The following is a 24,076-nucleotide window of genomic DNA, read 5'->3' on the forward strand; positions in this document are numbered from 1 at the left end:
AACATTTAAATCACACATGAAAGGAGAAAGAATATTATAATGAACCCCATGTATCTCTCACCGAGCTTCAACATTTATCAACTAATGGCCAGTATTGTATCATGAATACCAATCCCCCATTCGTAACCTCCAGCACGATTACTTTATTTGTTTATTTATTAGTGACACTATTACAGATGTTCTCCTCTGCCCTACTCCTCCTCCTCCCCTCCATGCAACCCCCACCCCCCTAGTCTTCACCACATTGTTGTCTGTGTCCATGGGCTCTGCATATCTGCATATATGTTCTTTGGCTAATCATTTCCAGCCCCCTCCCAATCCCTCCCCTTAGTGACCTTCCAATCTGTTCCATGTGTCCATGTCTCTGATTCTGTTTTGTTCCTCAGTTTATTTTGTTCATTAGATTCCATATGTAAGTGAGATCATATGGTATTTATCTTTCTCTGACTGGCTTATTTTGCTTAGCATAATAATCTCCAGGTCCACCTGACTTGAAGCAAATTTAGACATCATATAATTCTGTCTGAACACTTTAATATGTATTTTAAAAACATTGGTGTTTTAAAAAATACCAATTATTATCATACCTAAAAAACTAATAATACCTTAGTATCATCATATATCCTCATTTCCAGTTTTTCTTAATATATTTGAGTCTTCATACTGAACTATGGATATTTACTGGTTTCATTTTTCAATGGTATGCCTGTTATTTCAAAATATTCTGGTAGTATAAGATATAAATGTTAGATTTTTACCTTCCAGAGTTTATACTGTACTCAAAGTATTATTTTATCCTTTTGGATTTAAATTATTTCTAGACCCAAAAGAATCATAGGGGCCCCCTTTGGCTGCACCCTGTATCACTTGGACTTATTACTGTGTCTGGCCTGTGGAGAAAGTCTTTTCTAGTATAATAATTTATTAAGAATTATTATTGATAGAGTTGCAAGATTAAATAAAGCAAATAATTAAGTGTAAGAAATGTTCTATGACTTTCATGTTTGTGTAACACAGAGTGATTAAATCCCCAAGCAAAATTACTTCTTGCCCATGATGAAGGCTGTTAGTAGAAAGTGGTGTCTAGAGAGACCTCTAGACAAGACAGGATACTTGTGTTTATTCTCTGCTCTTTTACAGACGTTATGCAAATATGCTTTGCTCAAAGAAAAGTGTAGTCATTTCTTACTTATTCACATACTGCTTGATAAGTTTGTGGATTATCCCCTTTTTGTCTATGTCCTCTCTTGTAATTCATTACTATCTCTGTAATCAAAAAGAAATGGGAAGAGAAAAGCAGAAAAATCAAATTAATCAAGTCATGAATTAAAAAAAAACTTTCGCTTAGGCAAATAATAAGAGTGTTAGTAACAAATAGAAACTTTTTTCTGGCTCAGATTATATCTAGGAAAGGAAATCAAGCTAGCCTTTTCCCACCACTACTGAACTACCTGTATTTAACAGGTGGGCAGGCTTTTCTTTGCTGCTCTTGTCCCGGGACACGTGCATCCGGGCACTCCTGTAGGCTGGCCCCGAGTCGGCCTTTGGTCATGACCAGTTCCTTCTTTGGGACTAGGGATCCAGTGCTGTCTTCCAAAGGTTGTGTTTTCTCAGATACAGAGCTCATCCTTCTGCTTCTTCTAGAAGCTGGATCATGCCTAAAAAATTGGTAACTTAAACTTCATCGTAATGAAAACTGCTTTGTGAAAGACTGTGTTAAGAGAATGTAAAGGCAAGCTGTGGACTGAGAGTCAATATTTACAAATCATATATCCAATGAGTGACTTATCTCCAGATTATAAAATGAACTCTCAAAATTGAAAAATAAGAAATCAAGTGACCCAATTAAAAAATGGGGGAAGGTTTGAGCAGGGACTTCACCAAAGATATGCAGATAGCAAATACACACATGAAAACATGCTCAGCGGTATTAATTGCAAACTGACACTACAATGAGATGTCATTATATGCCTATTTGAATGTCTAATATTCCCTATTCTCCAGAAAAGAGAAAGAAAACAATGACTCTCAAGTTTTGGGGAGGATGTATAAAATTGGAAATGAAAAAAAAAAAAACCAGTTTGGCAGTTTTATAAAACATTAAACATACATCTGCTATTTGACTCAGTCATGGTACCCTTCACTATTTACCCCAGAGAAAGGAAAATGTGTGTCCATACAAATGCTCATTATAGTTCTGTGTGCAACAGCCCACATCGGAAGCAACTCAAATGCCCGCCAGCAGGTGAAAAGATGCACCACACGCAGGGATCTGCACAGGGGACACTTTCGCAGTGAAAGGGAATGAACTATCCACACATGTCCCCACATGGATGACCTCAAAATAATTTCTGCTGGTGAAAGAGGCCAAATAATAGAGTGCATACTTCATGACTCGATTTATGTTAAATTTCAGAAACATAAGCTGATTATAGTGACACATAGAAGATCAGCAGTTCAGGATAGAGACATAGTGGGGAGGGTGGGAAAAAGGAATTCCCAAGGGGCACAAGGAATTTTCAAGGGATAATGGAAGTGTTTCTTGTCTTGATTATGGCAATGATTTTATAGGTCTGTATGTGTCAAAGCATATCAAATTATACACTTTCAATATGTGTGATTTATTATATGTAAGTTATATCTTAATAAAAAGGAAGAAGAAAGCAAACTCTGGGGCCTTCTGGAGCGTGACTTTTACACTCCCGCAAAGTAAAAAACAGAGTAGGCCATGGTAATCTAAAGTGTTAATTACAACTCTAGATTATAGTCATCCACATCCACTTTAAATAGTGATATTTATTTAAAACAAACTTTTAATTTCTTTTTAGGCAACTACTCTCAGAGTGAGGAAACTAGAAGAAAATATTGAAGCAGAAAGAGCAGCACATTTGGAATCAAAATTTAACTCTGAAATTATTCAGGTAAAATGTAAACAAAAATCTTATTTAAAAAAATATTTTATTTATTTATTTTAGAGAGAGGGGAAGGGAAGGAGAAAGAGTGGGAGAGAAACATCAGTGTGCGGTTGCTTCTCATGTGTCTCCTACAGGGGACCTGGCCTGCAACCCAGGCATGTGCCCTGACTGGGAATCGAACCGGCAACCCTTTGCTTCACAGGCCCATGCTCGATCCACTGAGCTACACCAGCCAGGGCTGTAAACAAAAATCTTAAAGTACATTTTATTGATTATGCTATTACTGTTGTCCCAATATTTCTCCCTTTGCACCCCTCTGCCTGGTACTCTCTTCCTTCCAGCAGTCTCCCGCCACTTAGTTCATGTCCCTGGGTCATGCATATAAGTTATTTGACTTCTCCATTACCTATACCGTTCTTAATATCCCCCTGTCTATTTTGTACCTACGCAATTATACTTCTAAATCCCTGTACCTTTTACCCCATTCTCCCCCTATCCCCTTTCAGCTGATAACCCTCCATATGAACTTCATATCTATGATTCTATTCCTGTTCTAGTTGTTTGCTTAGTTTTTTGTTTTTTAAAGGATTTAGTTGTAGATAGTTGTGAGTTTGTTGTCATTTTAATGTTCATAGTTTTAATCTTCTTGTTCTTAAATAAGACCCTTTAACATTTCATATAATAAGGCCTTGGTGATGATGAACTCCTTGAACTTGACCTTATCTGAGAAGCACTTTATCTGTCCTTCCATTCTAATTGACAGCTTTGCTGGACAGAGTAATCTTGGTTATAGTCCTTGCTTTTCATCACTTTGAATACTTCCTGCCAGTTCTTTCTTGCCTGCAATGTTTCTTTTGAGAAATCAGTAGATAGTCTTATTTAACAGTTTTTTTTTTTGGGCACGGATTTTACTAAGCTGGGAAAAAACAGCATTATATTCAGAGAACCAAGGTGTGCATTTAGAACCGGTAGCCTGTTGTTAAGACACTCGCTATCCTATTTACTATAAGGATATAGTTGAGGATCTTTAATGTGTTAGGAGAAGTGTTTGCACACTATGGCCCACAGGCCAGATTTCAGTGCTTGTTCCTGTGCATTTTTATCTTGTCTACTTTTATGCTACTGTGGCAAAGTAGAATCGTTGGGACAGACACTTCATGGCCTGCAGAGTTCAGGATATTTACCATCTGGCCCAGAAAGATTTGCTGATCGGTGTTCTTTTTATAAACACCCAAGGGATGAATTTATTTTTGAAAGTATCCTGTATATATTGCTTATCAGTGTGCTAAAAGCTGAAAGTATAAAAGGTGAAGGAGCTTCTTTTGAGACTTATATTCCATTACCAGAAGTACTGTATGGATACCGATATATAGATAGATGCCTAGATAGAAATATGAAATACTAAAGTACTATAGGAACATAATAAGGAGGATTAAGTCTGAGAGGGGAATTAAATGAAGGCATCCTAAGAGAAGTGTCCTTTTTCCTTTCTTAGAGAATGAGAAGGAATTTCTAAGTGAAGCTATGCATTTTAACTGGTGGTGGGCAAACCACTGCCCGTGGACCAAGTCTGACCTGCAGATAGCCTACTCTGTAAATAAAGTGTTATGTAAAGTTCCATGAGCTGGACATTCCTTAATTTCATTTGGGTTTGTTTTGAAGACTTAGATTTTCCCCTATATTAAATTTTTCTTACTAGAAACTTGCAGGTTCATCTTAGTGTTTTAAGGTCTTTAAATGAGATACAAATAAATTTGTAAGAATTTTATACTTTTTTAAAACTTTTTTTAAAATGAAAAGACCCTTTAACCTGCAAAATTCTCAGAAGCAAGTATTTGATGTGTCTGCATATTATGCACACTTGTATAAGATAAGCTTTTTCTTTTTAGAAAATTATTGGATCACCCAAAATGGTAACAATAAGCAATAAAGTTGAAGTTTTAATTTCATGAAAGAAGTATACTTCAAAATTAAGTTTTTCTTTATACCTATATCACTGAGAATAGTTAGTAAATCTAAAAATGGAAATTATTACATGTATTTTTTAATTATGTAGTTCCAATTAATATCTGATTACACTATGACAGGAAAAAAGAAGTTTATATTTGAACCTTATATTTATAAATATTGGCAAGTATTACCAGTGAGGGACACCTAATGAAATCTAGTTTCAGACTAGTTTTAAAAGCAAATGAGACTACCAGATAATTGTAATTAATCACCATTTTGTCATAAACTGTAGTTAAATATATATTTGAAGTGTTCTCTTATTAAATTTGCTTGGATACTGTGTTATAAAAATGAGCAAGTACTTTTCAAAATTTTTGATTCAGATTGTTCATTTGAAGTCAATTTTTCTTTCAGATGGATTGGTTTATCATTTCTGATTGAGTGTGCTTATTTTGTGAAAGAAGATAACAATGTAGTCAGAAGAAAATGTTTTCTATGTTTATTTTACTTGTAAACATTGGATGTAGACAAAACAGCAAAGAAAAATAATGCTTAAAAGACCAAGTTTGAAAATTTACAAAGCTGTGTCTACATAAAAATAAATGTTTCAATTATTCCAAAATATATCTGCATCATTAGAAAGAAGATTTTTTATGATTATTATTTGTATAGATTAATTTATAAACCATTTTCATATAGTTTTAGGCTTCATTTCTTGGCAAGTTCACCTTTCCTAATTCATGTTGTCTTTTGCCATCTCTGCGAGGCTTGTCCCAAGCAGAGGTCAGTTTTTCTCTAATTTCATGGCCCTTTGTGCACACCTCTGACAGGAAGCACTTACCACATGCTCCTGTGGTCTGTTTTCTCCTAAAGACTGTGAGTGCCTCAAAAGCTAAGACTCTGTCTTTTCATGATTATTATGTATATCTTGAGCACTAGCACATTGCCTAGCACATACCAAGTGCTTAAAAAATTCAGACATTTGTTAAAGAAATGATTTAATATGAAATATATTAATGTTAAATACATTAATTATCCCATTAGATATTTTTAGCAACCCTGTAGGTAGTTTTCATATTGTTGTTACTGTTATTATTGCTTACTGTTTATATATGAGAAAACTCAGGCTTTTGGAATTTTAGTAGTATGCCCACGGTCATATGAGTTAATTTGCAAAGCTGGCATTCAAACCTGAGTTTGTGGTTCTACAGCCTATCACCTATGTAGTGTGAAACATTTTTTCTATCCCCTTCTTTTTTGAACTTTAGCAAACTATTTTAAATCTAATTTTCTGAAAAGGCAAAATGTCCCCATAGTTCAAAAGTCAAAACAGTACTGAACAGTCCAGAACTTTTGCTTTCACTCCTCTCCTTTCCATTACTCCATCCTCTTGCCTACTACTTATTCTAGGGTTTTTCATTTGTTTACCTGAAATACATCATACTACATATGATGATCTGGACTTTGCTCTTTTCAATATATATTTACACTGCTTGGAAAACTTCTTTTTTAAAAGTTATTTTGCTCCCTTTTTTACAGCTGCCTTTTCTTTTATGGGAATACTCTTTCTCTATTCTCTTGTTGGTGTAGATAGGGAATACAATTTTTAAAATATTATATTATGTAAAATTTTAAGTATGTGTAAAAATAGAGATAATGGTGCACCGAACCCCTCATATGCCTATCACTTAGCTCTAGGATTTACCTTAGGCCAATTGTGTTTTACCTATTACCCTGCCCACTCCTCTGCCCTCAGGTTGTTTTGAAGCAACTCCCAGATATCATATTACCATACCGATAAATATTTCAGTCAAATAGTACTATTTTATAATAAAAAAACCTCACTGTACAGTAAGAAATCTCCAGAAATAAAAAAAAATGTGTTAATTTTCTTAGGCTTATAAAGTCTATGATATTTTTCATAAGAGGGGGAGCATAATTCCCTTTAGTTTAAAAAATCCACTCAATTTATTATATTTTATAAAAGAAGTATCCAAAGGGATTAGGAAGTCGAAACTAGGCACTTGGATGGGGGCAGGTTATATTATGTCAGCCTACTCTCTTCCTTAGCATAGTGAGCCCTATTGTTTCATATTCCTCCTTTCTGTTAAATTTGTTTAGAAAGGGAATGAACTGTCTTTTGTTTATCTCCCCTTTTATACCAAAGAAGAAAGAAGTTTTGATGAATGGTAATCTGCTGTTGATAAAGTGTTCTACTCAATTTGAAATTGATGCTACTAGCATTTCCTTGCTTGCTTTAATTACTTCTCTGTTGTCTGGTAGTTGCGGATTCGAGACCTTGAAGGAGCTTTGCAGGTAGAAAAGGCCAGCCAAGCAGAAGCTGTTGCTGATTTGGAAATGATCAAGAATGAATTCAAAGAAGTTGAAGGTGCATATGAGCGAGAAAAGCATAATGCACAAGAGAGCTTTGCAAAACTAAGTTTGTAAGTGTCTTACTGTAAAATGCTCCAAACTAATACAAAGTTTATGAAACCTATGTGTGTGAATGTGTACTCTTTTAGATGTAGCTCCCATTAATGTGGTAGTTCTACATTAAGAACTACAGTGGTAGTTCATAAACTGTAATTATACTTCCCAGTGCAGGTTAATATGGAAATGCTCTTTTCGATTTTTAAGTATCACGGCTATTCCAAGTAGTCTCAGAAATGTAGTTCTTAACACTAGAAAGTAAATGTATTAATGTATTTTATATTATATCTGCTGAATTAATACAGTATCTTTAAAGACCTTAATTTCTAGGCCACCTAAAATGGTCCGTGTGGAGATGGGTAATGTTTGTTTTCTCAAAATGTGGAAATAACAGTAGGAGTAATAACTCTGGTGCTAGTGGCTAGCATGCACTGTGGCTCACTTCATGCTTAGAACTGCACGGTTTCCTTTAATTTATGCAACACCTTACGAGGTAGCTACTTTTCATTTACTTCTGTTTACAGACATGGAAATTGAAGCTTAACCAGAGTATGAACACACAGCTAATAAGTGGCAGATCATGATCTTCTGACTTCTACTACTTTTAATCTTTTTTAATCCAAAAGCCTTTTGTTTATAATATTCTATGGGACGCCTTAAGAAATTTGTAGTTTTGAAATATGTTCTACTCAAAAAAGGCAACAGTAAACATTTTAAACCACTCCCCTCTATTTTCCCACCATTGGTATGGACATGATAATAGGTTGGCAATGAGAATTATGTATGTATGTATGTGTGTGTGTGTGTGTGTACGCACATATATATCTATGTATGTATTTATTTTTTGATTTAATCTTTATTGTATTTTCCATTATCATTTAGTCCCCTTATGCTCCCTCACCCCAGCAATCACCGCACTATTGTCCATGTCCATGAGTCCTTTCTCCTTTTTGCAAAGTCCCCCCACCCCCGCACCACCCTGCCCCCAACCTCCACTAGCTGTCATCAATTCTCCGTCTATGAGTCTGTCCACATTTTCTTTGTTAGTTCAGTGTGTTCATTAGATCCCACATACGAGTAAAATCATATGGAATTTGTCTTTCTCTGACTGGCTTATTTCATAATGTTCTCTAGGTCTGTCTATACTGTCGCAAACGGTAAAATTTTCTTCTTTTCCTTTTATGGCCAAGTAGTATTTCATTGTGTAAATGTCCTATAGTTGTTTTATCCACTCATCTACTGATGAACATTTGGGCTGCTTCCATGTCTTGGTGATGGTAAAGAAAGCTACAGTGAAGATAGGGGTGCTTATATTCTTTCAAATTAGTGCTTTGGGTTCCTTTGAATACATTCTCTGAAGTGGGATTGCTAGGTCAAAAGGCAGATGCATTTTTAATTTTTTGAGGTATCTCCATACTGCTTTCCACAGTGGCTGCACCAGTCTGCATTCCCACCAACAGTACAAAAGGGTTCCCTTTCTCCATAACCTTGCCAGCACTTATTGTTTGTTGATTTATTGATGACAGCCATTTTGACAGGTGTGAGATATCTCATTGTGGTTTTAATCTGTATTTCTTTGATGATTAGTAATGTTGAGAATCTTTTCATTTATCTATTGGCCATCTGTATGTCCTTTTTGGAAAAGTGTCTATTCAGGTCCTTCGCCCATTTTTTAATTTGAGTTGTTTGTGTCTTTTTTGATGTTGAGCTTTGCAAACATTTTATGAATTTTGGATATGAACCCTTATCAGATGTATTGGCGAACATGTTCTCCCATTCTATGGCTTGTCTTTTTACTTTGTTGATAATTTCCTTTGCTGTGCAAAACCTTTTTAGTTTGATGTTGTCCCATTTGTTTATTTTTTCTTTTGTTTCCCTTGCCTGGGGAGATATATCCAATAAATGATGCTACAAGCAATGTCCAAGATTTTACTGCCTATGTTTTTTTCCAGGATTTTTATGGTTTTGGTTCTAACATTTATGTCTTTGATCCATTTTGAATTTATTCTTGTGTGTGATTTAAGAAGGTGGTCTGGTTTCATTTTTTTTGCACATATCTGTCCAATTTTCCCAACACCATTTATTGTATAAACTATCTTTAGCCCATTGTATGTGCTTGCTTCTTCTGTTGAATATTAGTTAACTGTAAAGGGGTAGGTTTATTTCTGGGTTCTCTATTCTGTTCCATTGATCTATGTGTCCATTTTTATTCCAGTACCATGCTGTTTTGATTACTATGGACATATAGTATAGTTTGATATTAGGTGGCGTAATTCCTCCAACTTTGTTATTCTTTCTGAGATTGCTGTTGCTACATGGAGCCTTTTGTGGTTCTACATAAATTTTTGAAATACCTGTTCTGGCTTTGTAAAATATTCATTGGAATCTTGATACAAATTACGTTGAATCTGTAGATTGCTTTGGGCAGTATGGGCATTTTAATGATGTGAATTCTTCCTGTCCATGAACACTGGATGTGTTTCCACTTATTTGTATCTTCAGTGTCTTATAATTTTCTGAGTACAGGTCTTTTACATCCTTGGTTAGATTTATTCCTAAGTATTTTATCCTTTTTGAAGCAATTGTGAATGGGCTTGTTGTGTTAATTTTCCTCTCTGTTAATTGGTTATTATCATATAGAAATTTAACTGATTTCTGGATATTAATTTTGTGTCCTGCTACTTTGCCTATTTCATTTATCAGTTCTGGTAGTTTCTTGTTGGAATCTTTGGAGGTATCTAGGAAAATTATCACGTCACCTGCAAATAAAGACAGTTTTACTTCTTTCTTTCCAGTTTGGATGCCTTTTATTTCTTCTTCTTGTCTGATTGCTGTGGATAGGACTTCCAGTACTATGTTGAGTAAGAGAGGTGAAAGCAGACATCCCTGTCTTGTTTCCAGTCTTAAAGTGAATGCTTGTAGCTTTTGCCTTTTGAGTATGATGCTGACAGTGGGTTTGTCATATATGTCCTTTATTATGTTTAGGTATGTTCTCTCTATTCCCACTTTACTGAGTGTTTTTTTTTAATTATAAATGGGTGCTGGATTTTATTAAATGCCTTTTCTGCATCTATTTTAATGATCATGTGGTTTTTATCCTTCATTTTGTTTATTTGGTGAATCACAATGATTGATTTTGAATGTTGTACTAACCTTGCATTCCTGTAATAAATACCACTTGATCATGGTGTATGATGTTTTTGATGCATTACTGTATTTGGTTTGCTAATATTTTGTTGAGGATTTTAGCATCTGTGTTTATTAGGGGTGTGGCCTATAATTTTCTTTCTTTGCAGTGTCTTTATCTGGTTTTGGAATTAGGATAATGGTAGGTAAAATAAGGCAAGCTTGTAAAATAAGCTTGAGAGCCTTCCCTTTTCTTTGTATTTTATGAAATAGTTTGAGAAGGAGAGGTACTAGTTCTTCTCTGAACATTCAGTCTAAAATTCACCTGTGAAGCCATCTGGTCTAGGGCTTTTTGGGGTGAATTTTTTGATTAATGTTTCAGTTTCACTAGATGTAATCTGTGTATTCAGATTCTCTAATTCCCTGATTTATTTTTGGAAGATTGTCTGTTTCTAGGAATTTATCTGTTTCATCCAGGTTGTCCGCTTTGTTTGCATGTAGTTGCTCATAATATTTTCTTACAATCCTTTGTATTTCTTTGGTGCCAGTTGTTATTTCTCCTCCTTCATTTTTATTTTATTTATTTGGGTCCTTTCCTCTTTTTTTCTTGATGAATCTGGTTAAAGGTTTTTCAGTCTTGTATATCTTCTCAAAGAACCAGCTCTTGGATTCATTGATCCTTTGTATACATTTTTTAAGACTCTGTTTTGTTTATTTGCACTCTGATCTTTATTATTTTCTTCTTTCTACTCACTTTGAGTGTTGTTTGTTGTTCTTTTTCAAGTTTCTTTTAAGTGTAAACTTAGATTGTTTATTTAAGCTTTCTCTTTTCTTTTTTTAAGACAGGCCTATAGTGCTTTGAATTTCCCTCTTAGGATTGCTTTTCCAGTGTCCCACAGATTTTGGATGGTTGTGTCCTCATTTTCATTTGTTTCAAGGTACCTTTTGATTTCTTCCTTGATCTCATTGTTGACCCATTCACTGTTTAATAACATGTTATTTAGGTTCCGTGTGTTTGCATGTTTTTCAGTATTGATCTTGTGATTGATTTCTAGTTTCATAGCATTGTGGTCAGAGAAGATGCTTGATATGATTTCAGTCTTCTTAAATGTATTGAGACTTGTTTTGTGTCCTAACATGTGGTCTATCCTAGAAAACATTCCATGTGCACTTGAAAAGTATGTATATTCTGCTGCTTTGGGATGAAATGCTGTGAAGATATCAAATCCATTTGATCTAGTGTGTTGTTAAAGCTGCTGTTTCCATGTTGATTTTCTGTCTGGGTTGTCAATCCATTGAAGTCTCTGGGATTGTAAAATCCCCAGCTATGACTGTATTTCTGTTGGTCTCTCCCTTTATGTCCATCAAGATTTGCTTTTACATATTTAGGTGCTCCTATGTTGGTTGCATAAATGTTTACTAGGGTTATATTTGTTTGATTATTCCCTTTATCATTATTTAGTATCTTTCTTTGTCTATTATTATAGCCATGGTTTTAAAATCTGTTTTGTAGGATATAAGTACTGCTTTCCCAGCTTATTTTTTCTTTTCCATTTGCATGAAATATCTTTTTCCATCTTTTACTTTTAGTGTGTGTGTATCTTTTAATCAAAGCTGGGTCTCTTGGAGACAGTGTATCTGTGGGTCTTGTTTTCTTATTCATTCAGCTACCCTATATCTTATTGGTGGAGGATTTAAGCCATTTACATTGGTAGATATGTATGTGGTGCCGTTTTATTGTTAGACTGTTTTCCTCTGGTAGTTGTCATTGCCATCGTCCTCCTTCTTTTCCTTTCCTTATTAAAGTGAGCCCTTTAACATTTGTTGCATTACTGGTTTGGTGTTAACAAACTCTTGTAGCTTTTTGTTATCTGGGAAGCTCCTTATTTCTCCTTTGATTTGAAATTATCGCCTTGCTGGGTAAAGTAGCCTTGGTTGTAGGTCCTTGGTTTTCATCATCTTGAATATTTCACACCACTCCCTTCTGTCCTGAAATGTTTCTTTGAGTAATCAGAACAGACTAATTGGTGCTCCCTTGTATGTAACTACCTGCTTTTCTCATGTGGCCTTTAGGATTCTCTTCTTTAAGCCTTGTCATTTTAATTATGTGTCTCCATGTAGGCTTTTTTGACTGCAACTTGTTTGGGATGCTCTGAGCTTCCTGGACTTGTTTTTTTTCCCCTTCACCAGATTAGGGAAGTTATTGGTCATTATTTCTTCAAATAGGTTCTTGATCTCTTGCATGCTCTCCTTTCCTTCTGGTATTCTCATGATGTAGATGTTGTATTTCATGCTATCCAAAATGTTTATTAAGTTCTCTTCATTTTTTAAAATTCTTTTTTTTTTTTTTTTGCTGCTCTGCCTGGGTGTTTTTGTCTACCTTATGTTTTAAATCACTGATCCTCTGCTTTATCTAACCTACTTTGGTTCCTTCCAGTGTATTATTTATTTCAGATATTGCATTCTTTATTTCTGATTGATCCTTTTTTATGGTTTCTATGTCTTATTCATGCTATTGAGTATCCTAACAATCTGATAATTTACTTGTCTCCATTCCATCTAGTTCTTCTGGAGAATTCTCTTGTTCTTTTATTTGGGGTTTATTTCTTTGTCTTCCCATTTTTGGCTGCTTCTTTGTATTTTCTACCTTAGCTGCTAAACTAATTAGTTATTCAACTAATCAAGCTACAATTACTACCCCTGCTTAAACTCCATAGGTGGGGCACAGTAATTCCTGTGGGTGGTGCTCTTGCTTCCCCTCAGGCTGATGTCATTTGGAGGGGAGTGCTCTGCCTAAGATAATGGCTTCTGTAGTATGGATAATAACTCAGCACAGGAACTCAGCCTGGTGAGTGTTCCTTCAGTTTCTTCCCAGAACCACCAACCCCAGAATTTCCTCAAGTGTCTCTAGTCTACTCTGCCCTTCTTTTGCCTGAGCCCAGTGTGAGTGGCTGCAAACAAAATTTTGTGCATTGTCCCTTTAAGAGGCTCTCTGCCATCTCTAGCAGTCTTTCCCTGGTAGACAGAAACCCTGCTGGATCTCATGGCTGGACGTTGTCTGGGTTCCTTTTTGGCCCTGGTGCTGCAGGTTGGGGAGCCCAGCTTAGGGTTTAGACCCCACACTTCTCAGGGTGAACCCCCAGGCTGCTGAAATAGTCCTCTGAAACTTCAGCTGCCACTTTTGGGAGTTCAGCTAGCCCTCTCCTGCCTCCTCTGCACACCATACCAGTCACGTTGTGGTGAAGTGGTTTCTTCTCTCTGTCTGTGGTTATAAGGCTTATCTCCAGCTAGTGTCCAGTTGGTTATTGAGGACGATATCTGTACAGTTTAGTTGTAATTCCAGAGCGTAACTTCCACTTACTCCTCTGACATCTTGCTTGTTGTCTGTATTTATTTTTATTGTTTGTTTCTATTTATGACAAATAGATTATGATTTTCATTTTATAGGAGTAATATACAGATTCTTTTTATAATACTTCATTTAACATAAGAAGGAATAAAAGAAAAGTTTATTCAAATAGTAGTAGTTATTATGAGTATAGCAAAAATCATAAAGATGACACTTGAAAAACAGAGTTTGAAAAAAATTTGTCATTCATTGTGATTACCTTTATTAGTAATATTTGTAATATTTTCAACCAGTAATTCTTATTTGAATTGTCTTTCTTCCTCTAGGATGACTGAAATTACATTCTTTTCTCATATGTTTATTGATTATGCTATTAGAATTGTCCCAATATTCTCCCCTTTGCTCTCCTCTGCCTGGTACCCCATTCCTTCCAGCAATCCCCCCTTAATTTATGTCCATGGATCATACATATAAGTTCTTTGGCTACTTCCCCTATACTGTTCTTAACATCCCCCTGCCTATTTTGCACCTACCAACTTGTACTTCTCAATCCCTGTACTTCCCCCCCATTCTTCCCCTTCCCAGCTAATAACCCTCCAAATGATCTCCATATCTATGGTTCTATTCCTGTTTTGTTTGTTTCTTAGTTTGGTTTTTAGAATCAGTTGTTGATAGTTGTGAGTTTGTTGACATTTTAATATTCATAGTTTTGATCTTCTTTTTCTTAAATAAGTCCTTTTAACACTTCATGTAATAATGGTTTGGTGACGATGAAATCCTTTAGCTTTACCTTGTCTGGGAAGCACTTTATCTGCCCTTCCATTCTGAATGATAGCTTTGCTGGACAGAGTCATCTTGGTTGTAGGTCCTTGCTTTTCATCACTTTGTATACTTCTTGCCAGTCCCTTCTTGCTTGCAAATTTTTTTTGAGAAATCAGTTGACAATTTAATAGAAACTCCTTTGTAGATAACTCTCTGATTTTCTCTTGCTGCTTTTAACATTTTTTATCTTTAATCTTCGGCATTTTAAATATGATGTGTCTTGGTGTGGCCCTCCTTGGGCCATCTTGTTGGGAAGTCTCTGTGCTTTCTGGACTTGTATGTCTATTTCTTTTACCAAATTAGAGAAGTCTTCTTTCATTATTATTCCAAATTAGTTTTCATTTCTTCCTCTTCTTTTTCTCCTCCTGGCATCCTGTGACTCAGATATTAATATTGGAGATGTCCCAGAGGTTCCTTATTCTATCCTTGTTAAAAAAATTTTTTTTCTGGCCCTGGCTAGTGTAGCTCAGTGGATTGAGTGTGGGCCTGCGAACCACATGATCGCAGTTCAATTCCCAGTCAGGGCACATGCCTGGGTTGCAGGCTAGTTCCTAGCAGGGGACTCATGAGAGGCAACCATACATTGATGTTTCTCTTCCTCTCTCCTTCCCTTCCCCTATAAAGATAAATAAATTAAATAAAAAAATTTTTTTCTTTTTGCTGTTCTGATAGAATGTTTTTCTTCTTTATGTTCCAAATTGTTGATTTGATTCTTGGCTTCATCCCCTCCACTTTTGGTTCCTTGTAGATTTTTCTTAATTTTACTTAGTGCAACCTTCATTTCTGTCTGGGTCTTTTTTATATTTTTGCAGCACCCAGTGAGTTCTTTGAGCATCCTGATAGCCAGCATTTTGAACTGTGCATCTGATAGGTTGTTTATCTCCATTTCCTTTAGTTCTTTTCTGGAGTTTTGTTCTTTTATTTCATTTGGGCCATATATATTTTTATTTTTTTAATATATTTTATTGATTATGCCATTACGGTTGTCCCATTTCCCCCCTTTATTCCCCTCCACTCTGCACACTCCCCACCACTTCCCCCCTTTAATTTATGTCCATGTGTCACAGTTCTTTAGATTCTATATTTTTATACTATTCTTTCCCTCACCCCTGTCTATTTTCTACCTATCATCTATGCTACTTATTCTCTGTACCTTCTTACCCCTTCTCCTCCTCCCACTCCCCTGTCGATAACCCTCCATGTGATCTCCATTTCTGTGGCTCTGCTCCTGATCTTGCTCTCCTCTTAGTTTGCTTTTGTTTTAGGTGTGGTTGTTAATAACTGTGAGTTTGCTGTCCTTTCACTGTTCAGCTTTTTTATCTTCTTTTTCTCAGATAAGTCCTTTTAACATTTCATATAATAAGGGCTTGGTGATGATGAACTCTTTGAACTTGACCTTATCTGAGAAGCACTTTATCTGTCCTTCCATTCCAAATGAAAGCTTTGCTGGATAGAGCAATCTTGGATGTAGGTCTTTGGATTTCATGACTTGGAATACTTTTTTCCAGCTCCTTCTTGCCTGTAAGGTCTCTTTTGAGAAATCCACTGACAGTCTGATGGGAAGTCCTTTGTAGGTGACTGTCCCCTTAGCTCTTGCTACTTCTAGGATTCTCTCCTTCATTTTAATGTTGGCTAACGTGATTATGATGTGCCTTGGTGTGTTCCTTCTTGGGTCCAACTTCTTTGGGACTCTCTGAGCTTCCTGGATTTCCTGGAAGTCTTATTTCCTTTGCCAGAATGGGGAAGTTCTCCTTTATTATTTGTTCAAATAAGGTTTCCACTCATAACTGTTCCTCTTCCCCTTCTGTTACCCCTATAATTCGGATGTTGGAACGTTTAACAATGTCCTTGAGGTTCCTTAGCCTCTCTTTATTTTTTTGATTTCTTGTTTCTTCATATTTTTCTCTTTGGTCATTTTTCCTTCCTTCTGGTCTGCTTCCTTGATTTGATTCCCAGTTTCCTTTCCATCACTATTGCTTTCCTGTGCATTACCATTCATTTCAATTAGTTCAGCCTTCATATGTTCCTCTAATTTGTGACTAAAATCAGCCAGTTCTGTGAGCATCCTGATCACCAGTGTTTTGAACTGTGCATCTGAAAGTTTGGCTATTTCTTCATCACTTAGATTTATCAGCTCTGTGGCTCTGAGTTGTTCTTGAGCCATGTTTTGGTCTGTCCGTGCCTGTTAGGTATGAGGAGAGGTGCCTTAGATGTTCACCAGGGCGGGGCCACCCAGGTTGCTGGTTTGTGACACTGTATATGGGTTCAGGGTCAGAGAGGGAGCAATGGAGGTCCTCTATGCTCGCCCGGTCTGCCTCACCGCTCGCCCTTGCCTGTTTATCTGAGCGCAAATGTGCAAGCCCGTTACCCTGCGCCGGGCACTGGGGCCTGCACGATCTGTCTGAATGCTCGCCTCTTCACTGGTTTATCTGCGTGCAAATGCGCGACCGACTGCAGACAGCCAGCCACGCCTCTTCCCTGGGTTCCGCCTGTAGCTACCCTGCACCTGGGATCTGTGCCCTCTGCTGCCTGTACACTGCTGGGGTCAGGGGATCTTTTTTGCCTGAACCGCTCCACTGCTGGCTTCGCCTCTCTCACTGGTTTAGCTGGATGGTTCATTGTTTTCAGACTCTGTATTAGATTTTCTGTGTGGTTTGGTTGCGTTTATTGTTGTTAAAACTTTGTTGTTTTTAGATTTCGTTGTGCGAGGACGAAAAGTGTTCCCACCTACGCCTCCATCTTGGTGGAAGTCCCTAAATCAATAAAATCTTTAAAGAAAAATAACAAAAGTATTATAATTTAGTGGCATTATTATTATTTTCTTTCTTGGCAAAAGATAGTGCAAATATGGCTATTGGTTAAAACTTTCTGGCTGACCAGAGGGGAGGGAGGAAGGAATTTCAGGGGGAAAGGGGAAGGGTTTATAGGAACAAGTATAAAGGACACATGGACAAAAACTAGGAGGGGGGGTGGAAATGGGAGGGAGGTGGGGAGCACTGGAGGGGTGGGCTGGGCTGGGAGTAAAAGGCAGAAAACTGTACTTGAACAACAATTAAATAAAAAAGAAAACACTTTGTTACTGTTGCTGCATTCTTAGCTGAGCTTTTTTGTTTTTCTTAAAGAAATAGAGTGGGAACCTGGTAGGAAAGATACCTTTTTCCTGAAAGATACTTCCACCTTGTCCTTTTTTTTTTGCCTTAAACCCCCATCTGTCAAGACCCAGCTCTTCTCTGTTGGAATTCCGAGAGAGAGGGCCTTTCATCAGTCTTGTTGTCCTCCTGCCCTGCATTCCCTGTGGGTAGGGCCGTTGGCAGAAGCACAGCAGCCAGCTTCTTTGGATTGTGCGTGAGATTCACGAGAGCAAGGGGATGGTCCCCATTTCAGTGGACTCAGTTTGGATTTTATTTAGAAAATAGCACCGAATAACAGTTGCATTTAGTGTTATATTTGCTAAGTAACAGTAATTTTTAGTTAAAATTTGATTTTGAACAAATTAACACTTAGACATAGTCTAACATGGAAAACAGTACTGTTAAGTTCATGAAAAATAATAGTTTCATACTCATGGCTCTCTGCTACCAGTTTCTACTCATTTGAGGTAGCCACCTTGAGTTCTTACTGATGTTTCCTCCGATATTTAACTTCATATTTCTAAATAACATTTATATTCTACCACTTTTTTGATTTTCACCTTTAGATGTTATCTAAGGCTGTTACTTATTTATCTGTATTGTACTCTTTTTCCATGTACCACGCCCTTACTCATTTCTTCCCTCCCTTCCTTCCTAACTTCCTTCCTTCCTTTTTTCCTTCCTTTCTCAAACCCTAACCCTAGCCTTTCTTTATGCTGGACAAATTGCTTTCTGGCTCCCTTTTCACAGTCATCCTGGGACTTCCCTTCACCATCAACCTTGGAATTCCATCTACTTTTCTTCTACATTAGATGTCTTGTTTGCTGATTTTGGGCCTTCTTTGTTCGATTAACTCCCTTGTAAAGTAGCTTCTTGAGAATTTACACGTTAAAGGGAAATTTTAAAACCTGCTTTCTGAAAATGTCTTCTTTTGAGCTTTACCGTCTTGCATAGTTGAGATGGCTGGTCATTCAGTTTTAGTCTCAAGAAGTTTGAAGTCATTTGGTGGTTTATCTACAACAACTGTTGATTAAAGTAATTCCAAGCTATGTTTCATCATATGTCCATGCAAGAACGTAAATACAGTGTAATGTCACACTGAACAAAATTAAATGGGAAGGCATATCCTTTGGAAAGAAATTCCTGTGTTTTCACAGTGAATAGGAATGATTTTTGATTATTCTTGTTTTGGATTTTTTATGCCACCACACCAGTTCCACTTGCATGGACACTCAGGAATAAAGCATTGGCTTCATTTCTAATGTTACACTTTAACTGGGAAATTATTCGATAGGACTGTTGTGTCTTGAGGCAGTTTCTGAGCTAATTCATCTGTGGTGTGTGGGTTTGGTTCATCAAAAATAACAGTGAGACCAAATCAACACTAAACACCTTGCATATAACAGTGGGTATAGGACAAGTATCTGCTAACAGAAGTGGGGAAGGTATTATTCATTTACAGTGTTTCATTTAAGGACGTGCAACCCTTTTTATTTGAAAAAAATGAGAGGTAAACTGTTGAAGCCTTTTGTCTTGAAAACATGATGTATAGTACATTTGTCATTTATCTTAAAGGTGTATAATAGGACTTTATGAAAGCATATATGAAAAACTTGCTCTGACATTTTAACTTTTCAGATTAGAAAGAGAGTATTTCTCCAAAAACAAGAAATTAAATGAAGAGATTGAGGAACAGAAGAAAGTAATTACAGACCTTTCAAAGAGACTCCAGTATAATGAAAAAAGTTGCAGTGAATTACAGGAAGAACTTGTAATGGTAAGGATAAAAAAACCCTATGGCAATTATTTTATTGGATCACATTTGATGTTTAACAGGTTTTTTTTTTCCTCACGGCATGCCACATGATAATAGTATGAAAGTAATTTAGTGACATTGATATAAAATTTCAAAATTAGAAATGCCTGTTACATCTAAGATGTGCATAATAAGACCTCTCTTCTTTGGAATTGGGAAAACTAATTAAATATGTGTAACCTCTGAATTATAGAATGTTTTAAAATTTACTCAGTGGTTTTTATTTATCACTTTATTTTTAGGTGCATAAAACAATGTCACCTGGGTAGATAGGGGAGTCGGGGTTTGTAACTAGTAGGTCTAATTATTTCGAAGACTCCCTTCTGTAGTGACTTGCACCTGGTCACTTTTTTTTCCATTCTGCAATAAACTAGCTTTCACACCATCACCAGATGTTTCTAACATATTGATCTATTCTTGTTACTGTTTATTCAAAAACACCAATGTCTGCCTGTTGCTCTCAGAACTAAGTCCAGCTTTTTGTCTAAGCCCCTTTTCTTTGGCTCCATGTTAACTTTTCCAGCTGCTTCTCTTCCATTGCCTTACTTCAGCCACAGTAGAGTACTTTGGTTTCCCAAACAATGATGTATTATCATATCTTCTTGCTTTTGTTCAGGTTTTCATTTTTTTTTTTACTCACATTGACTAAAATGCTTCTTGTCTTTTTTTTATTAATGAATTTCTTTATGTCCTGTAACATCGTGCTCTGACAGCCTTACAACCTGTGCAGCTTTCCGTGGGCCCATCTTTGCCACTTTATTTTCCACCTAATGTTGGGATTCTGCCCTACTCGGTGCTTTAGTGCTTCGCTTGGCTTTTTTACCGTAACATGCACCAGAGCTGGTGTGTGCTACCTGTCCTAAAAACTGTGATTGTGTTGAGGTTAGCTTAATTCATGTTACATACCAGGATTGCACTCTAGTTCTTGCCTCAGAAACATTTATTAGGTGGGTTTCTTTGGTTGATGCAATATTCTACTCTGCACTTTTCTGGGAACCATAACAGAGAGGGCATAAAGTGTATAGTAATATCCTATTTCCTCTTTGTCTTATTCTACACACACATACCTTCCTCAGACACTTGGCTACTTCAATTTCAATTATATCCTACAACTCTTAGTGATATCAGTTGTGGGGGGAAATGAGCATTTTTTCTTTCTCCTTGTTAAAACATGAGGTTATACTGTAATGGTAATACTAAGTTATAATATTAAGAAGTGGTGGCTGAATCAATTCTGCCCAGACAGAAAGGTAATGATAGGTTAAACTCGAAACTGTCATTTTAAAGTGATCTAGTTTTATATACCTTCTCCATGCACCTGCAGGTAGTCAGTGTGTTCTGATTTAGGGGTTGTTACTGCTTGCTCTCTAGTTGAATGGTGGTTTCACTAGGGTGGATGTGGGGTTTTAGAAAGCCTTGAGCTCTCTGTGTTGCATACTCTGGTGCCGCTTACTGTTAGGAATTTCATGGGCTGTTACCTCTTAACTGCTGTGTCAGGTGGGTGAGTCAGCGGTGGGTAAAACATGTCAGAGTCATTGAGCTGAGCCTTGGCTTTGGTCTGCTTGCTTAGACACTGTACTCGGTTCGCAAAGTGAGCCAGAGTTGTATCAGAACGTAACAGTGGAGATAGTCAACAAATAACAGGTTGCATGCATCCTCCTGTCTCTGGTTCCCTAGCACTCCACTCAGTAGACAGAAAATAAAGGAAGACTGGATTAATTCACCGCTGAGGGTATGAGTGCTTTGTGCTTTAAAAAATTTACTTGGTAAATAAAATTAATTAAAAAAAAATTTACTTGGTGCCAGCAGGTTTTTGCTTTTTACCATTTACAATTTGGTAAGTGGCCTCCAATAAGGCAAGTTGCAGCTCACTAGCAACCTCCTTTTGCTCCTTTGGGCCCTTGGCACTCATCCTATAAAACACTGTTGTTTGATCATAGTGCTGAAGATTGTGGATTGTTTTTTCAAAGCTTGATACATTACTGAAAACAGTTGAAGATCTGTGAGTAGTTTGAGGTGCCAAGGAGCTAATGGGATGTTCAAGAAACTTGAACAGGTTACAACCTAAATGATTTACAGTTCATATAGTTCAACCTATTTATAGTTTACTCTCCATTTTTTCATCTCTCGTAAGCCCCTAGCTTTATGTCTTATTTTCTTCCATCTTTGTTTTGTTTTCCTCCTTTTTTCCCTTCACTGTTATCTTTCTTCTTTTACCTTGCTCTGCTTTATGCTAATTAGAACTGTTGCTCTTTCTCTTTACCTGACTATAATATGAATTTTTAAAATCTTTTTTTTTAAAGATTTTATTTATTTATCTTTAGAGGGCAAGGGAAGGAGAGAAGGAGAGAAGGAGAGAAATATCAACGTATGGTTGCCTCTCGTGAGTCCCTTGCTGGGAACTGGCCTGCAACCCAGGCATGTGCCCTGACTGGGAATTGAACTGCGATCATGTGGTTCGCAGGCCCGCGCTCATTCTACTGAGCCAGGGCTAATATGAAATTTTAAAATTATTTAATGAATGCTTATTTAAAAGAAATAGTATTACATTAAATAGTAAGTACAGTGTTTTTGTTTTTATAAAAAATCTACCATTTTTTCTAGAAGTATTTTTGTTGTAAATAATCCCTTATTGCCTTTTTTTTTTTCTTTCAATAGATTAATGGCTTTTGAGGGGCAGGTAGGAAGTTTCAAAAAATTGTTTTGTAAAGAGATATCTATCAAATTAAAAAGTTTAAACCACAGAAAATGGAGTTATTTTACTTTTGCATCCTCAAAGTCTGGCTGCTATTTTTGCTTTGGGTTCATAATTGTTTTTGACCAAAGAGAAAATAACCTAGGAAACTTTTACCTTTTGTTGTGGAAAGCAAACTTCGTTTCAATGACATTCCATAACCCTTTGTACTGCAGTGCATCTTTCCCACAGTTCTGTTTCTCTTGATCGTAGGAGTTTCAGTATTTCGTAGAATACAGGTGGGAAGCAGAAGTTACCTACAGGTAATTTTTCTCTCCCTTTGAGATAACAGCTTGTTTTCTAGTTTAGGTCATGTTCATGGCCATTATTCAAGTCTTGGTTTTTATTTTCTCAGTTGCATTGCAAGAGAAAATTAAAGCTTCTTTCCTCTGTAGGTTTATGAGAGAGATAAAGGTATTATTAATACTATGCGAAGACTTCAGGAAGTTTTGAGACTTAAAAATAACCGCTGTGTAATGTAGTGTATTACAGCCTTTTAGAGACTTAGAGATCAACTTGGTCAGGATACACAAAGTGTTAATACACCACTTGGAAAGTGATAGCTCCCCTGTGTCAAGAGATATAATACAAACATAGAGCATAATTTTGGAAAAGTCCAAAGTATAAACCCAGCTGAATTGAATTGTGCATTTATATTAATGAAATTAATAATTAAAAATATGATTAGTAAGTGAATAGCATATTCTTATCTTTAATGTCGTAGCATTAATAAAATTTCAACATTGGATATCTAAGGATTTAACAAAATTAGTTTCATGTTCTGTGTAATATAGTATTGAATTTTACTTTAAAAGTTTTGATTAAAATTGGACTATTAATTTCAAGATCTATGAATTTAATAATGATTTAATCAAGTTCTAAATAGAACTGAATTTCCAGTTTAAGCTGCTCAGTGATCACACTTATTAAAGTTCAGAGGCTCCACAGATCCAGTTGGGTCTTTTCGTCATTACTGTGAGTTTTTATATCTGCTTCTCTTGGAGCTGGGGAGCTATCATTTTCAAATTGGTATTATTAGAACTTGCTTTGTGCTTTCTACAATGAAATTTTTTTAAGTCCATCATTTCTTGAGATTTGTTTTTCTGCCACTCAGTAATATTTAGTTACAGCTCTAGGAGAGACCATATATTGGAAAGGGAATTCTAGTTCTCATGAGGTTTTGCTCAAAGAATATTTTATTCTCTAAAGAACTTGTGATTGAAAATGGTCAAGTATATATTTTTTTCCCCTATACTTTGGGGGCTTGGCTGATTGTATAATAATAATGATTGCTAGCATTAGATAGGATTTGGAAAAGTGCTTTGATTACTATGCTTTGTGGTAAAGTTAGTGTTTCTTGATAATATTTTGCTTCAAATAATCTATCAGGTTTGCTTTAGAAGGACATGTTTCTGATTTTTCAGGAAGCATCTGAAACTAATGGGCTAAAAATATCCCGTTCTAAGTTTTACCAAAAAATTGTTGATTCCCATTTTCACCCAGAATGGGAATAGTATTTATATAAGTGTTGTTTTTTATAACATAAACATCACTTTGTCTCTCTTAATGTTCTATAATAATTTAATGCTATTAAATAGTATTCATCAGATATGTGTGTTTGTTTATTTAAATGTTAACTTTATGGCCATCTTTCTAAGTTTATAATATGAGTATAAAGCTTTTTGGAATTTATTCTTATATATTATTAACTTTTGAAAATTCAAATATTGTTCTAGACTTGTGAAAAGTAAAATGCTATTGTGTGTGTCTGCGTGTATGTGTGCAAGAGAGAGAGAGGGATGG

The 24,076-nt window shown here is 36.1% G+C and overlaps 1 protein-coding gene across 6 annotated transcripts in view; it reads left to right on the top strand.

Moving 5' to 3' along the window:
• The window catches only part of CCDC171 (coiled-coil domain containing 171), a 313,511-nt gene that overhangs the window by 60,585 nt on the left and 228,850 nt on the right, over nt 1-24,076 (top strand). For all 6 annotated transcript variants that reach the window (XM_053656500.1, XM_053656501.1, XM_037132070.2 and 3 more), the window contains 3 exons: nt 2,829-2,921; nt 7,149-7,309; nt 19,362-19,500. In XM_053656500.1, the coding sequence (XP_053512475.1) occupies nt 2,829-2,921; nt 7,149-7,309; nt 19,362-19,500 (393 nt within the window). The remainder of the gene's footprint in view (nt 1-2,828; nt 2,922-7,148; nt 7,310-19,361; nt 19,501-24,076) is intronic.

Source organism: Artibeus jamaicensis, unplaced genomic scaffold (genome assembly GCF_021234435.1).
Source record: "Artibeus jamaicensis isolate MK-2021 breed Jamaican fruit bat unplaced genomic scaffold, CSHL_Jam_final scaffold_1964, whole genome shotgun sequence".
Lineage (NCBI taxonomy): Eukaryota > Metazoa > Chordata > Mammalia > Chiroptera > Phyllostomidae > Artibeus > Artibeus jamaicensis.